General features: G+C 40.7%; 1 protein-coding gene across 1 annotated transcript; it reads left to right on the forward strand.

Moving 5' to 3' along the window:
* The first annotated feature begins 6 nt into the window (after positions 1–6).
* On the forward strand, positions 7–15,031 carry HSDL2 (hydroxysteroid dehydrogenase like 2). Its single transcript, XM_017728331.1, has 7 exons — positions 7–78; positions 2,544–2,707; positions 3,117–3,215; positions 3,338–3,452; positions 8,413–8,516; positions 9,439–9,537; positions 14,805–15,031. Coding segments are annotated over exons 1-7 (795 nt in total). The 5' UTR covers positions 7–76; the 3' UTR covers positions 15,017–15,031.
* The last annotated feature ends 428 nt before the right edge of the window (positions 15,032–15,459 follow it).

The raw sequence follows: 15,459 nt of genomic DNA on the forward strand, positions 1-15,459 counted from the left end.
CGGGACGAGCAGTTCGGGGCGTGTCGTGGACTTGAACAGCGCCTTTTGCAAGGGAAACAGTTATTGGAGGACTTTAATGTAAATCAGGCAGTTTATCAGTAATTTTGTATAGAACATTTATATAAAGTATAATTACTTATTATTATTACTACTATTGCTGTTGTTGTTATTGCTATTTCTGTTATTATTGTTGTTGTTATATAGTATTATAGTATTTTATTACTGTCTTTCCTGGCAGTCAAATTTTCATCTGGTATAGGATCTTAATTTAGAAGTGTTCTTCTGCCTTTTGGCTTTTCAGCAGCCAGTACTGCTGACAGCTGGGAAGATAAGTTATTATTTGTTCCTGTGTGTTATAAACAGGATTATTAAATTCCTAGTGTCTGTGTAAGCTGTAAAAAGTGTCCCTGATGTGACCTGAAGGTCTTTATTGGCAGTCATCTGTGGTGGGAAAGGAACCAATCTTAATGAAGATTCCCAAGACCATAGGGCACAGACGTGAATTTGATGTTTTCTGTCTTATTAGCAGAATTCAACTCTCCTGGCAGTGATGCAGATGTGACCTTCACAATACAGGTCATAAGAAATTTTAGACAGGCACATGCTTTATAAACTTTAAACTATTGGGCTGTTAAGTGAATTAAGAAATAAATCCTTAGTCTTCCAAACATGACTAACTAATCTCCATCCTCTGAGCCTGACCAACCAACCAGTTTTTTACCTGTCAGGTTGCGTACGCATCCAGATCATAGCATCATGTCTTAAATATGAAGCAAAAATATTGTGATGGTGTTGAAAGATTTGCATTCACCCACTCCATTGAGCAAAGGGCCTGCTTTTACTACCAGTGTAGCAGAAGTCTCTGAGCTCTTGATGCCCTTCACAAGCTTCTGCTGCAGGTGAACTTTGGTTTTCCTGACACCACCCCAACATGCCCTGGTAATGTTTCTAATTCCTTCTTTGTGGCCTGTCTTTGCTCCCACTCCCTGTATCCTTTCTTGGGAGCTGAGTCACAAGTTCCCTGCATAGCCCTGCTAGTCTCCCGGTACACCTGCTTGTTTTCCTGAGTAGACCACTCCAGCCCCAGGCAGGGCTTACAGCCCCATCAGCTTTTCTCTGCTGCTCTTTCCTCCAGAGCTGCCTCTCGCTGGACCCCATTTAGGTCTTCCATGACTAAGGTGAATTCTGCTGACCTCATATTGGTTGGCTGAAGGTAGAAACTAGATTCTGGCCTTACTTTACTGAGTTTTACACTTTGACTATGTATTCCAGTCACAGTGTAATGTGCATGTGACTAAACTCATGGCATTAGGTTTCTGCGGTTCACTGTTCTGTTTAGAGTATTTTTCTTCCTGTGCCTTTCTGAGACTCAATTTTGTAGATAAAAGCTGTTTGAAATGGCACCTTCAGGACATGATTGACTTTCTGAGATCCTGTAGATGCCTAGCCCTGCCTCTGCAGGGGGAGATCACTCCCCCTTTCTGCCCCATTACAATTTTCTGCCATCTGAAAGCAAAACATCCTCCTAGAGAGGGTTTATGAGATGGATGTTCTAAGGTTAGAGGGGAAAAAGCCACATCTGAAACAGGTGGGGGAGAAACAATACAAAGTTTGGCCCAGTCTGAAAGGAAAACTAATGGAAGCTCAGAGCATAAACTTTTATGACATTTGTGGTGCGAGCAAAAAGGTGAAGTCACTGTTGCACATAGTATATATTAATTCTTCAACTGAAGTTAAAAACCTGAACCTCTTGGGTTTTGCCACAGTGTTACAAAAAGCAACATGAGCTTTATGCACAGCACTGAAACATGCACTCCTACATTTGAAAAGCCTGTTGTCTAAAAGGCTTTATCATTGAATGTTTTTGTGGAGTTGATATTTCTCTTTTCAAAAATTCAGTGATATTGTGTTGGCCAGACATCCTTCTTAGGCTCTAAAACATGTTAGTTTCTCTAAGTTGATTGGACCTGTTTATTTGGAGGACCCATTGGACTACATGCAGTTACTGGGAAGGTGTTGAGGGTAGAAGATATAAGAGAAAAATTGCTATTTCTGAAAATAAAGGTTTTGGCATTTGCGCATGGCATTGTGGTTCCAGACTCGGTACTTTGTACCACATTGAGACATCAGTTTTTTGTGTTTAGAGCACTGTGATTAATAGGTTACAGAGATCCTGCGTAGGTGTGTCTTGTTAGAAACTGGCACTTTGTTTTTACAAATTACTCCTTTTCCATTGTTGCAGAACATAGCAGCTCTGTTGTAAATCAGTGTGTTGGGTCTTTTTACAAAAAGGGAGAAATGTAACTGGGTGACCTGTGTAACCTTCTTCCTTTATAGTGTTTGCAGACTTGGGGTGTGGTACCTCAGTGGTACTTTTCTGTAGCTGTAGTCATCCCTTTTGTGTTCCCAGGCTGTTTTCTTAGTAAAAGGTTGGGAGACTGTGCAAATTACATTTGCCCTTAGAGTCTGAAAAAAGTCAAATTATTAACAGCTTCTGCTTTATTCTCCTCTTCTTTACCCTCCACTTCCCCCTTCACCTTTAGGAAACTGGCAGGATGCACTCTCTTCATCACAGGTGCGAGCCGAGGCATTGGCAAGGCCATTGCTTTGAAAGCTGCCAAGGATGGTGCCAACATTGTGATAGCTGCCAAGACAGCTGAGCCCCATCCTACTCTTCCAGGGACTATCTACACTGCTGCTGAAGAAAGTAAGTTGTAACAAATGAAGGTGCTGGGCTGGATGTATACCCTTGCTTAATTATCATATCTGAGTGGAAAAATGCATAGACTGTCTTAGTTCAGTTCACATTTACTAAAATAATCTTAGTGTTTCTCTTGCCTCCCAGGAATGCTGTAATGTTACTGTAAGGAAGATGGGTCTGTGTATATAAATGTAAAAATGCTACTCTACTTGAGATACATGAAATAAACATTCGCAGTGTTAAGATTTGGTTTTGGCTTCCCTGTTCTTCATACAACATGTGAAAAGGTCACAATTTGAGAGTGTGATTTTCAGTGGCTTCTTGAAGCATGTCACTGCCTGAGAGATTCTCAGAAGCTTCATACTAGTCCCATCTGAGAGTAAATTTTTAAATGTTTAAATTTTTAATTATGCAGTTGAAGCAGCTGGAGGAAAGGCCTTGCCTTGCATTGTTAATGTGAGGGAAGAGCAGCAAATCATTAATGCCGTGGAGAAAGCTGTGAAGACTTTTGGAGGTAAGTTAAGGTGTAGGGGAGACATTAATGGGCAGGTTGTTCAAACAAAAAGAAAAAAGAACAGCCTGCCCTATGAATTTTGTCTTCAAATGCTAATGTGAAATGGCTTACTTTAAAACCAGGGATTGATATTTTGGTGAATAATGCAAGCGCCATCTCTTTGACGGGCACTTTGGAAACAGCAACGAAGAAAGTCAATCTTATGATGGATGTCAATGTACGAGGAACCTATCTCACGTAAGTGCTGAGAGAAGGAAGCAAAGCAATTGTAACAGAATGTATGGTGTTATTTCAGCTTTTCTGAGAAATTCTGTAGCTGTCTTGCTGCCCTAGAATTTAAGTGCAGATATTCTGCACGTGCTCACAGGAAATTGGTCAGTTATTGGTCAACTCATATAAACTAATGTTTCCAAGAATTATTTGCAAGTTGGAGTGAACAGGAACCTTATTACTGCAGTCATTAAATGTTCACAAGCCCCTCTATGTGTGAAGGAGAAAAAACTACTTTGTTTCAAATGAAGCCCCAGCTTGGCTTTGTTAAATGCTGATGCTCTTTCATTTCAACCAAAATGACTAAATTTATGCCTACATCAAGTCAGTATCTTATTTGTCAGTTTCTTTCTCAAAAGCGTCTTTCTCGTCTTTAGAGATGCTATTTAACTCACTGTAGTTAAAAGAGAAGTGTTAAAGATATAACTTAATGATCCAAAGTGTTCTTCACCTACTTTCAGTTTATCAACTCTATTATTTATTTAAATTAACATACCAATATTTGATTTCACAATTCCCGGGGTCCTTATTTTGCACATTTTTGGAGGTGGATTTAGTAGGTTGAATCATCTTTACATTTACAGGATGTCATTTAAAGTACCGTCTTAAAATGAAGACTCTGGTTATCACAGGGTTTAAAAAAAAAGACCCTAGGATGATGCAGATTCTCTAAATTCAGATGTTGCTTGGTGTGATCAGAACGTTCTGTATCAAAGTATTACCACAGAATCATTGAATAGTTTGGGTTGGAAGGGACCTTTAAAGGTCATCTAGTCCAGTCCTCCAGTCTAGAATAGTGTTTGTCATTCTCCTTTGTGAGAGAATCAGTCTGGTTGCCAGCTCTTGATAAATCGCTGAATGGATTCAGTTGTATTGCTGTGGCAAGTTCCATCTTCTCCTCACCACCCAAGAGCAACAGTGATTTTCTTGATGTTACATCTTGCTATTCCAAATTAATGGAGAATTCTCAAGTGTATGTTTGGTCCTATTCTGCCTTGAAAAGATTAAAAATCAGATTCTGTGTGCTCCAAGTGGAAGAGCATAAGAAAAATCAGTGCTTCTCAAGGGAGTGGTCTTTGTCATTACTTTTGTAATTCTCAATTGAGAAAACCTAGTGAAGGATTTTCACCCTTTCTCCTTGCTTTGTGTGTTGATTCTGATTGTAATTTGTAGAGACCTACTTTCAGTTTAATGTTCAAAAAATTGCAGTAGCTTAAAATGGTGTGGATTTTTTGCCTGTGTAAAGGTGGTGGTAGGGAAGATGTCCCATCTGACAGAGTATACCTGTTGACATAGAATCGTGGAATTGTTGAATCATGGAATTTTTGAATCATGGAATGCATTGGGCTAGAAGAGACCGTAAAACATCGTCTACTTCCAAGCCCCCTGCCATGGGCAGAGACATCTCCCATAGACCAGGTTGCTCAAATCCCATCCAGCCTGGCCTTGAACACTTCAATGGATGGGGAATCTACAATTTCTTAGGCCACCTGTTCCACTGCCTTACCACTTTCAGAGTAAAGAATTTCTTCCTAATATTTAATCTCAACCCACCCTCTTTCAGTTTAAAGCCATCTCCCCGTGTTCTCTCACTCCACACCCTTGTGAAAAGTCCCTCTCCCACCTTCTTGTAGCCCTTTTGGGTACTGGAAGGCTGCAGTAAGGTGACCCCAGAGCTTGCTCCTCTCCAGGCAGAATAACTCTCAGCCTGTCCTTGCAGGAGAGCTGCTCCATCCCTCTAATCATCTTGGTGGCCTCCTCTAGAGTTGTCTCAAAAGTCCAATGTCCTTCCTGTGCTGGGACCCCAGAGCTGGATGCAGTGTTCCAGGTGGGGTCTCACCAGAGCAGAACAGAGGGGCAGAATCCCCTCCCTCCCCTGCTGCCCACGCTGCTTTGGATGCAGCCCAGGACACGTTTGGCTCTCTGGGCTGTGAGTGCCCATGGCTGGGTCACGGTCAGTCCCAGCCTCTCACCCACCAGCACTCCCAAATCCTTCTCAAAGGGCTGCCCTCCATCTGTTCATCCCCAGCCTTTGCTGGTACTGGGAGTTTCCTGATCCAGGTGCAGCACCTTGCACCTGGTCTTGTTTAACCTCGTGAGATTCCCATGGGCCCACTTCTCAAACTTGTCCAGGTCCCTCTGGATGGCAGTTCTGAACTTCAGGTGTGTCAGCAGCACCACTCAGCTTGGGATCATCTGCAAATTTGCTGAGGCTGCACTTGATCCCTTCATCTGTGTCATTGATACAGGCATTGAATAGCACTGGTCCCAATACCAACCCCTGAGGGACACCTCTTGTCACTGATGTCCATCAGGACTCTGAGCCATTGACCACTACCCTCTGGATGGCACTGTCCAGCCAATTCCTTATCCACTGAACAGTCTGCCCGTCAAATCTTCTCACTGCAGTTTAGAGAGAAGGGTGTTATGAGGATCCTTCTCTAAAGCTATACAGACTAAGTGACACCTGTAGCCCTTCTCTTGTCCACTGATGTAGTCCTTGCATCATAGAAGGCCTTATGGTTGGTCAGGGAGGACTTGCCCTTGTTGAAGACCCTCTGACTGTCCCAAATCGCCTCGCTGTCCTAGGATCACCTCCTGATTCTAGGCGGATCTGTTCCATGATCTTCCCAGGCACAGAGGTGAGGCTGACAGGTTGGTCGTTCCCAGGGTTCTCCCGTCCACCCTTTTTAAACATTATTACAATGTTTCCCCTTTTCCAGACACCTGGGTCTTCACCTGATTCCATAGTTTTTCAGATATGGAGAGTGGTTTGATAACTACATCAGCCAATTCCCTCAGAACTGTGAGATGCATCTGATCAGGCCCCATGGACTGACTATCTTCAGGCTCCTCAGATGGTCAGAGACCTGATCTTCACTTAAAATAGGAAGCACTTTGCTCCCCCAATCCCCATCCTGCTGTCCATCCACTTAAGAGGTGTGGGAAGAGAAGACTGAGGCAAAATAAGTTTTGAGTCCCTCAGCCTTCTTGTCATCACTTGTCACCAGTTTTCCAGCCTTGCTTATCCCAGGATGTGTGTCAGTACACCTCCTCTGTCTTCCTTTTCTGAGTGACACACCTGTAGAAGCCCTTCTTGTTATTCTTTGCATCCCTCGTGAAGTTCAGCTCCAGCTTCACTTTGGCTTTCCTCACCCCAAACCTACACAACCAGCCTGTGCCCATATATTCTTCTTGGGATACTTGTCTCTGCTTCCACTGGTTATGCATTTGTTTCTTGTCCTTTAGTTTGACCAGCAGTTCTGTACTCATCCATGCCAGTCTCTTACCTTCCTTGCTAATTTCTTGTGCCATTGGATGACTAGCTCTTGTGCTCTGTGGGAGGCGTCCTTAAAGATCTGTCAGTTCTGTTCTGCTCCCTTGTTTCTGAGGGCAGTGTTGCAAGGGTTCCTGTTGACTAATTCCTTGAAGAACTGGAATTTTGCTCTTCTGAAGCTCAGGGCCCTGACTTTGCTCTTTGCCTGACCCATTTCCCTCTGGGCTGTGAGCTCCACCAGTGCATGATCTCTGCAGCCCAGGCTGCCTCCCATCATGGTGTCCCTGATTAGCTCACTTAGGGTTGTGACCATCAGGTCCTGTATGGTGTCCCTTTTGTTAGGGTTATTACCTGGATTAAGGAGTTATGCTCCATGCATTCCTGGAATCTCTGGGATTGCCTACAGCTTTCTCTGCTACTTTTCCAGCAGATATCGGGGTGGCTGAAATCTCCCAGCAGGACAAGAGCCTGCAAGTGTGATCCTTCCTATAGCTGGAGCAAGCAGGTCTCATCAATAGGCTACCCTTGGTCAGGGACCTTTAGTGACACCAACACCAACAAGACTCCCTTTGTTGCCTCCGTCTCTGTTTCTTACCCACAGGCTTTTACCTGCTCATTGTTGTTGATCTTCAGTTCACAGGTTGTTCTTCAGAGATGGCTCGTCACACTCAATCCGCCTCTTGATGCAGGGGGCAACGCCTCCATCTCTCCTTCTTCCCCTGTCCCTTCTGAGTAGGCTCTAGCAATCAGTGGATGCAGCCGAGTCATGGGATTCATCCCACCAAGTTTCAATAATGGCAGCTAGGTTTCTTGGTTCCTATGCATTAAGAAATTGAGACATCTGTTAGTGAACTGCCGTTGAAAAGAGCTGAGACCCTAGGATGGTTAAGCAGGTGGTAAATTATTTACTTTACTACTGTGGTGATTTTGCTATTGAAGGTGTTGAAGTTGTTCCCTTTGTAGCTGAGAGTATGCATAGGTCCTGTTGGAATAGGTGAATAGTTGATCACTAGTGTGGTGATGTTTTCACCTTGTGAAGCTTGATTAAAAATTCTCAAGCAGAGATCAAATACAAACATGTACCCTAGTTCTAGAAGTGAAGTCAAAAGACAATTTCTGTAAAGTAAAAGCTCTGATTTACAGAGATGTGTAAATTCAAAGTAGAATTCTCTCAGGGAAGAATAGCTTTTCAGTTTTCTTCGAAATATTTATAATAGTATTCTGCTATGCAGTATTATTTCTTCAACATGGTTTTAAAGAAGAAATAGGTATGGGATCAGAAGAGAATATTTTTATGACTAAATGATGCTCTTCACTGTTAATTTTGGTTGTTGCCTTGTAGTGTTTTGTTGCCCCTACCAGAAGTATTACAAGGAGATAATGGTTTCTGAGTATCTGGAAAACTAGCTTTAGTCAAAGCTGATGCACTGGTTGGAGAATGTGGTTCAGTTTGCAGGAATGAATACTAGGCCTGAGATAAGTGATCTGGGACAGATTTTGTTTTGTTCTTTATATCATTTAAATATTTGATATGAGGAGAGGGTTTGTCTTGGGCTCTCTATGAAAATACTGGTCTACTAGTATTGTTTTTACTGTAGTTATTGATGTTCCATAAAATAGGAGACTGATATGTCTGAATCTATCTTTCAGGTCTAAAGCATGCCTTCCCCACTTGAGGAAGAGTAGGAACCCCCATATCCTGAACCTTAGCCCACCTATGAATCTGAATCCCATGTGGTTCAAAAATCATTGTGGTGAGTAGCATTCAGAGCCTTTGTTGTTGTGAGAAACATGTAAGTACCTGGTAAAGTGTGCAGTAGTGCCTGAGCAGAATGACAGATCATGTATCTTTAGCACTATATACAGAGTGGCACTAATGGCTCCTCAGAGCATTTTGTACCTGACCTACAAGAAGTTGTTTTGTGGGAAAATGTAGGGCAGGTTTCATGGCATCATCCATCCTTTTTGGTTTTAGGGTAAGTCTGTGCTTTTCTATGGGAATTTTTAGGGTTACATAATATTTTTTTCTCCAAATAGAGACTGAAATCCAAAATTTCTTTTCTTACTGATTCAGCTTCACTTTTTTTACTATGGATAAAGCTCAATGTTGTCTTTTAATATGGAAATTACTTTGAGGTGGGAAAAGAACTCCAATGTAATCTTGAAGTTAGTGTTGCTCATTTTAAAACTGCAGAAAAAACTTTCTATTTTGGACACTTGTCGTGTTAAACTCCAGCAAGTTCCAGTTCTTTCCCCAAAAAAGTTTCCCTTCTCAAAGTAACAAGGATTTAGAATTCCTGTGTCCCACCCTTTTGTTTTCTGTAGGATGCTAGTTTGGTCCTTAACAGCTAGTATGCCTTAGGCATCTTGAAAAAAATTGATCACTCTTGTCAGTGTTCTGTTTATAAAAACATGACAAAATCACCATGCAGCTAGGCTTAAGTTATTTTTGGCAAAACATGTGTAGCTTTCATTTTCTTTGCAATGAAAAGACATCAGAGTACAGTTTGTATCTGACAGGGGTGGGAGGTCGAAGGGACTCTAGGAAGGTACTGTTCTGTCTGAAAGCCCTGAATTTTCCATGTGAACCAATTACCTGTTTTATCTTCCTTTCATTATTAAAATTACATTTTACATAGAGTGTAAACTTCTATTCTTTTGCACTTGTTGTCTTAGCTTATACTATTTCTAAATATGGGATGTCCATGTGTGTCTTGGGAATGGCAGAAGAATTTAGAGGAGAAGTTGCTGTCAATGCCTTATGGCCTAAAACAGGTGATTTTTTTTTTTTTTTTAATATTAATAAAATAATGACTTTCTGTGTTTTGTCTGCTAAAGCTTGTTTTACTTGACATTAAGTATACTTCAGACTTCTTCTGGAATAGCTTCAGGTGACTGAGCAGTTCTTTTATATATTCTTTTTTCATCCTGCATGGGTTCTGGTTTTCATTCCTAGTTGTCACTAGACTATTGCCACTTTGATCTAAACTCATGTTCAGCTAGTTTGAAACCACACAGTTGGTTGAAGCATATGTATAGTGTTTGGCTTGCCTAGGCTTTTTCTGATGCACCCATTGTTTTGGTTTGGACAGAATCACAAAAATATTATTGTGCTTTCATGAGTGGGAATTGAACATCTGTGTATGTAGTACTATTTAGAATTCCTTGCTAGTTAAATTGCGAGAGTTTACTGACAAGATAGATACCTCTGTACATGCGGAAATAATTTTTAAAAGGCCTATTCCTAGAAGTTTTGGCACAGTGCAATTCTGTGAAGAGTTGTTCACAGAACCATCTGATTGCAAATTACAGGAAATTAAAGAGCTCTCTGGAAGAAAAATGGCTCAATGCTCCCATGTTCTATTAGCTTCAATTTGTTTTCTCTGGGTCATTGAGGATAAGAGCTGCTGTTTGAGGTTTGGCCAGCTGTTTGCCAAGGAGGCTGGTCTCTCCTCCCCAAATACATCTGTGGCAGAAATCATACTGTTGTTAAAATCAATACCAGACAGAGGGTAATCCTGCCCTTTAGTGGTGTAAGCCCAGTCATTGTGTTTATTTCCTTAACTAGTGCAAGGAAGAAGGAAGAGGAGATAAAAATATGAACCAAGATCCTCTTCTGAGGATGGTGATCCAGTTTAAGAAGTGTTTGTACACAGACAGTTTTCAGTGTTTTCCTGTTAGGAGCTGCAGGTCCCTTTTAAACTCTAATGGGAACTGGAACTCTCTGATCTACTTTCTCTAAAGTGAGAAATACAAGAAAAACTTAACTATTTCAGACAAAATCAGCCAAATTTCTTAGCTTAAGTGCTGTAGGTGATCATCAGTTGAACAGTTGGGTTGGTGTGCCTGACAGACTTGGTCCTTTTTCATTGGTCTGGATGCTTGCATCTTAAATTCTTCTAGTAAATGGATGCCTCATAATTCTGCTCACTCTGTGCATTCTACCCATAGAAATATTTTGGTAAGAGATTGACTTCTAAAATTATAATTATATCATTCATGATAATTACATCATCACAAAACCTGTACTATGGTGAAGAGAGTAAGGTCTTCTTCTGTGACGTACTGAAGGCAACTACATGCATAACTTCAGAATCTGGATTGCCTTCTGGTGGAGTCAAAGTCCACCTTTCAGGTTTCAAGTGTGTGTTGTATTTTTTTATTTCTGAGGCAGTTAAAAGAAATATGCACTTGTTTCTGCATACTTGCTTTTTGAGTGCCGCAGGAAAACCTCAAAACGTTTTCAGTGGCGATTTCCCAGGGTCTATGTCATCTGCAATAGAACCAAGAAACCTGATTCTTGGTCTTTAGCTCCCTAGACCCCACCCTTCCCCCCGTCTTGTCTTTAAAATGGCACTGCTAAATGGGTTTTATATCTCCTCGGAATCCAGTATGTGGGAGTAACTTGGTTTCTCATTAACAGAGGGTGACCTTTTACCTATCATTGTGTGGTTTTTTGTCACTGATTGATTTAACAATGTATATTGCCTGTGAGAGTTAGGGACAGTAAAGGAATTAATCCAGAGTGTCTCGTTCTGATAGAGATATGGTATGAAACTGCAGACAACCAATTTGACTTACTTTTTTCATGGAAAGGCTGTTACAAGATTACCTGTGTTACAACAAATTACCTGTGTCTATGCATGCATAGACATGCTATGCTGCATAGACACATTATGTGCATCCCTCGCAGCTCTGGATGTGCTGGCAAAAACATCCACTACTATTGGGGAAATGAGTCAGTGGCTTTATGGGTCCTGTTAAAAGCTAAAGATTTTTTTTCTGCAGAGACCAGCTGGTTATACTAGGTATTTATTTTGCAATGTGGTGTTTTCCCCCACTCACGTGAATAATTTGACCTCCTTTTTTTTTTCATGGCAAGGGAAAAGAAGAACCTGGGAGAATTTCTCCACCCACTCACAATGGAAATTTTTTCAGAGGGGTGGCTAACTTTATAAGCAGAAGTTACATTAAGTCTTACATTGTATAGTTGAATACATTATTTCTTTCTAGTTTTGGCTTAGGCTGCAGGACTCCAAATATCAGTAGTAGTACCAGTGTCTCAGATGTGGTCTGGTATTAAAGAATGTCTATAATTGTATTAATAAAACTTCTACCAAATCTGACATTCTTATGTGGGGAAGTGGGAAACCCAAACTAAATAAAGTTGTATCTTTCTCTTGAGCATTACAGTGCTGCCTTGTCCTTGGTAACATACCCATACCTGCTAAAGTAAGAGGAGAACACTGTGGGAGCTCGTACTGGTTACAGAGTGCAGCTAATACTTGTTCCCCACTGGATCCTGCAAAACATGAGGCTTGGAAGTGCAGGAAAATGCCTTTTACAGATGAAAACAGTAGATATTCTAATAAATGCTTTTTTAAATAAAGATTTCTCTCTGTGAGATGCTGCAAAGAAATTTTAAAAAGTAATTAGGCTTTCTATAAAACCAAAGGTATACAAGCAGAGCTTTTTATTTGCAGAAATCATGCCTGCTCATTCGGTAATCCCTCCATGAAAACTGATGTGACATCAAGTATAAAAGAAGATCCTAATATGTGAATTCTCCAGTACAAAAAAATATGCTTTTGAAAGGTTTATCTTCCAAAAGTGAGAAAGTTAACTTCTTTATTGTGGTCATCTAGATGGATAGTGTTACAGACTTCCACAGTGTCTGAAATACAATTGCAGAGTTCCTGATTTAAAAGTCCACTATCATCTCATACAAATATGTTTACCCTCAGTGTTAGTATGGATGCCAGATCTGTTCATTAACCTGGTTCTTTAAACATGTGAAGGTATGTTGGTAATAAGATGCCAGAGTTCTCCATTTATCTAAAAGTGAAAGAGGATGTCTATCAAAAGGGCAAGGGGCAATCCCATCACTAAGAGTGCAGAGGAATAATTGAGGTGTCCTGGGACAGAACTGGAAGTCTCTTCATGTGCATTAGAGGCAAACCCACATCACTTTATATGAAATTAATGTAACAATGTACAGCCAGACTATGAGGCAGTGCTGTTTGAAACCTTTTTGCTTCAATCTATGCAAATAGGCTGATTGTGCTCAGAAAAATAATAGTTACCAGTAACAGAGAAGTGGCAGACCTGTGGGCCACAAAAAGTGAGCAGCTTAATGAATCCTTAGAATAAATATATTAACATCAACATAACTCAATCAATTTCATCATGGTGTTTGAGAGAAATATTCTCTGAACTGTTGGTAGTTATTAAAAAAAAAAAATCTTGCAGGGCAGATACCATTTTAGAAGACCAAAAAAAGGCAAATTTATTGACTTTTTTAAAGATGAGAAAAAGACGTAGGTAGACCTACATGCATGTACAGTATATCTATTTGTCACTTTTTAGTTTGATGTGTATTTATAGCCGTTCACTCAGTTTGAAAAAAAAAAAGAAGCTGAGGTTGCTTAAAGGTAAATGAAACCTAGACAGTAATTCTCATCACAGAAGACTAAAGTAATGAAGTCAACAAGGACATCTACACACTTGGGCACTCTTGTAGAAGACACTTAGACAGGAGCTCTCAGGCCAGTGCTGAAGACTTCTGTCCTTTTTCCCAGTACCTACTTTGAAAGGTGAATGATCCTGCTAAGATATGTGTGTCCTGCACAGTGCCTGTTTATTTGCTATTTAAGGAATGTTGGGATCATTTCTGTATCAAAATTACTTCGCGTGGAATGGAAGCACTGAAAGGAGGACAAAAATTTGGTTTATCCTTCTGCCTCCCTGATCTTCTGGCCCCATATGTAGGAAAGGGATGTGAATCTGTCTCAAAACTTGGGGATAGAGCACTGAGTTTTAAACAGCAGATGGGAAAAACTAATGAAGCAGAACATATGATGGAAAAACAGTAAGATGGCAAATGTCAAAAGCTACAACCAGACAGCCTTTCTGTGGAATAGGATGAAAAAAATGGAATGGATACCTCAGCCTGGAAGAGCAAATCACAGGCTTAGACAGCAACATGCCACAATGTTAGTAGCTTCCGTGGGAGAAACATAAAGAAGACTACTGGAATGGCACAGAAGTAATAGAACTGCTTAATAAAAGAATCAGAAGCCAAGGAGATGTGGATTTTATTCTTAGGTCGTACACAGCCTTTCTGTGAAATATTGAACAAGTTATGTGAGGTTATGTTATTTGGTTTCTCATTAACTTAGGAGAAACACCTTAGTAGCTCATGGGAGTTATCAAAAGACTAAAATTGAGCATCAACTTTCAGTGTGATAATCACCAAAGCAAATTCCTCTTTATAACTGATGTGTCATACATCCACTTTGAGGAAGACAGTTGTCCTGTTAGTTTTTCATGGGCTGAATAACTTGGTGGAAATCTATTACAGCTGGTGGAGGGGTCAGTAGCTCTGACCCAGGAAGAGGTGACCGGTCCGGGGAGATGGTCCCGAAAGGAATCACCTTCCCTCAGCTGCTGGCAGGAGGGCCCTTGCAGAGACTGTCAGCTCTTTAGTGATATCAGCTCAGGGAGCTTTATTGTGGGTCCCCTCTGGCGAAGGGGAGAGCCAGGGACGAGAACCCTCTCTGCACAGGGGCAGAGGGCTTGCTTTTATAGGGATACAGGGGATGGGTGGGGACCAATGGGTTATGAAGGATCTGCATAGGGTCTCCTAAAGGATTGTGGGCTTGTCTTTTCTTGCCATGACCAAAGAAGTGGTTGCCTTTCCAGGGAGTCCTGCTGGGCGATTGCAAAATCTCTTATCTCAGCAGAGATCCCTCCAGGGCAGGGGCTGGGCATACCCCACAGAAATCCAGGTGGGATGATAAATAAATAGAGGGATGTGAATGTCATAAAATGTTCTGGCCTTTTTGATTCCTGTAATAGTATCCTGGGTTTTTATTGTTGATTGTAAAGAATTGGTAGTATGATTGGTAGTATTTCACAGCTTTTGTCTTCCTAGAATTTCCTTTTGCCTGAAAGGAAAATAAAGTCTGTTTACTTACGAAAGAAATGAGAATTCCATATCATCAGTGTTAAAGCTTTGTTTTCATACCCTTCAAACTTTCTAGCCATACATACAGCTGCTATGGATATGCTGGGAGGAGCTGGAATAGAAAAACAGTGCAGGAAAACGGACATCCTGGCAGATGCTGCGTATTGCATTTTGACAAAACCAAAAACTTTCACTGGAAACTTCATTATTGATGAAGTTCTGCTGAGAGAAGAAGGAGTTAAGGATTTTGATGTTTATGCAATTGCACCAGGTAAAAGAGATCTTTAAGGTGAGAATTAAATTCAGGAAGGCGGGGAGGACATATGGAGAATATTAATACAGTTTTGTTTCCAAGGGCTCTTAAATTAGTTTGTAAAAGAAGTTGGTTTGCCTCAGCTTTGAGAACATGTCTTACTGGAAAGCCCATATGGATCCACTGGGAGTTTAATAATTAAATGCCTATTAAATTAAATCAAGAACTTCTTTAATGAAAAGAAAACCTACCTGCATTGTAGGTGTATGTATTACTATTTAACAGCTCATAGATTTTTAACTTTTTTTTCTCTGATGTTCTTCACTGCAACCTTAAAAGCCTTCTCAGTCAGATTTTAAATGAACAAAACTCTAAACATGTTATTTCATGCTATGTTTTTCCTGCAACTTGTAGTTTATTTACTTATAAACTGAAGTACGGTACTACTTGACTGTAGTTTCAGATGGAATGGATTCCT

This window comes from Corvus brachyrhynchos, unplaced genomic scaffold (assembly GCF_000691975.1).
Source record: "Corvus brachyrhynchos isolate BGI_N302 unplaced genomic scaffold, ASM69197v1 scaffold90, whole genome shotgun sequence".
NCBI lineage: Eukaryota > Metazoa > Chordata > Aves > Passeriformes > Corvidae > Corvus > Corvus brachyrhynchos.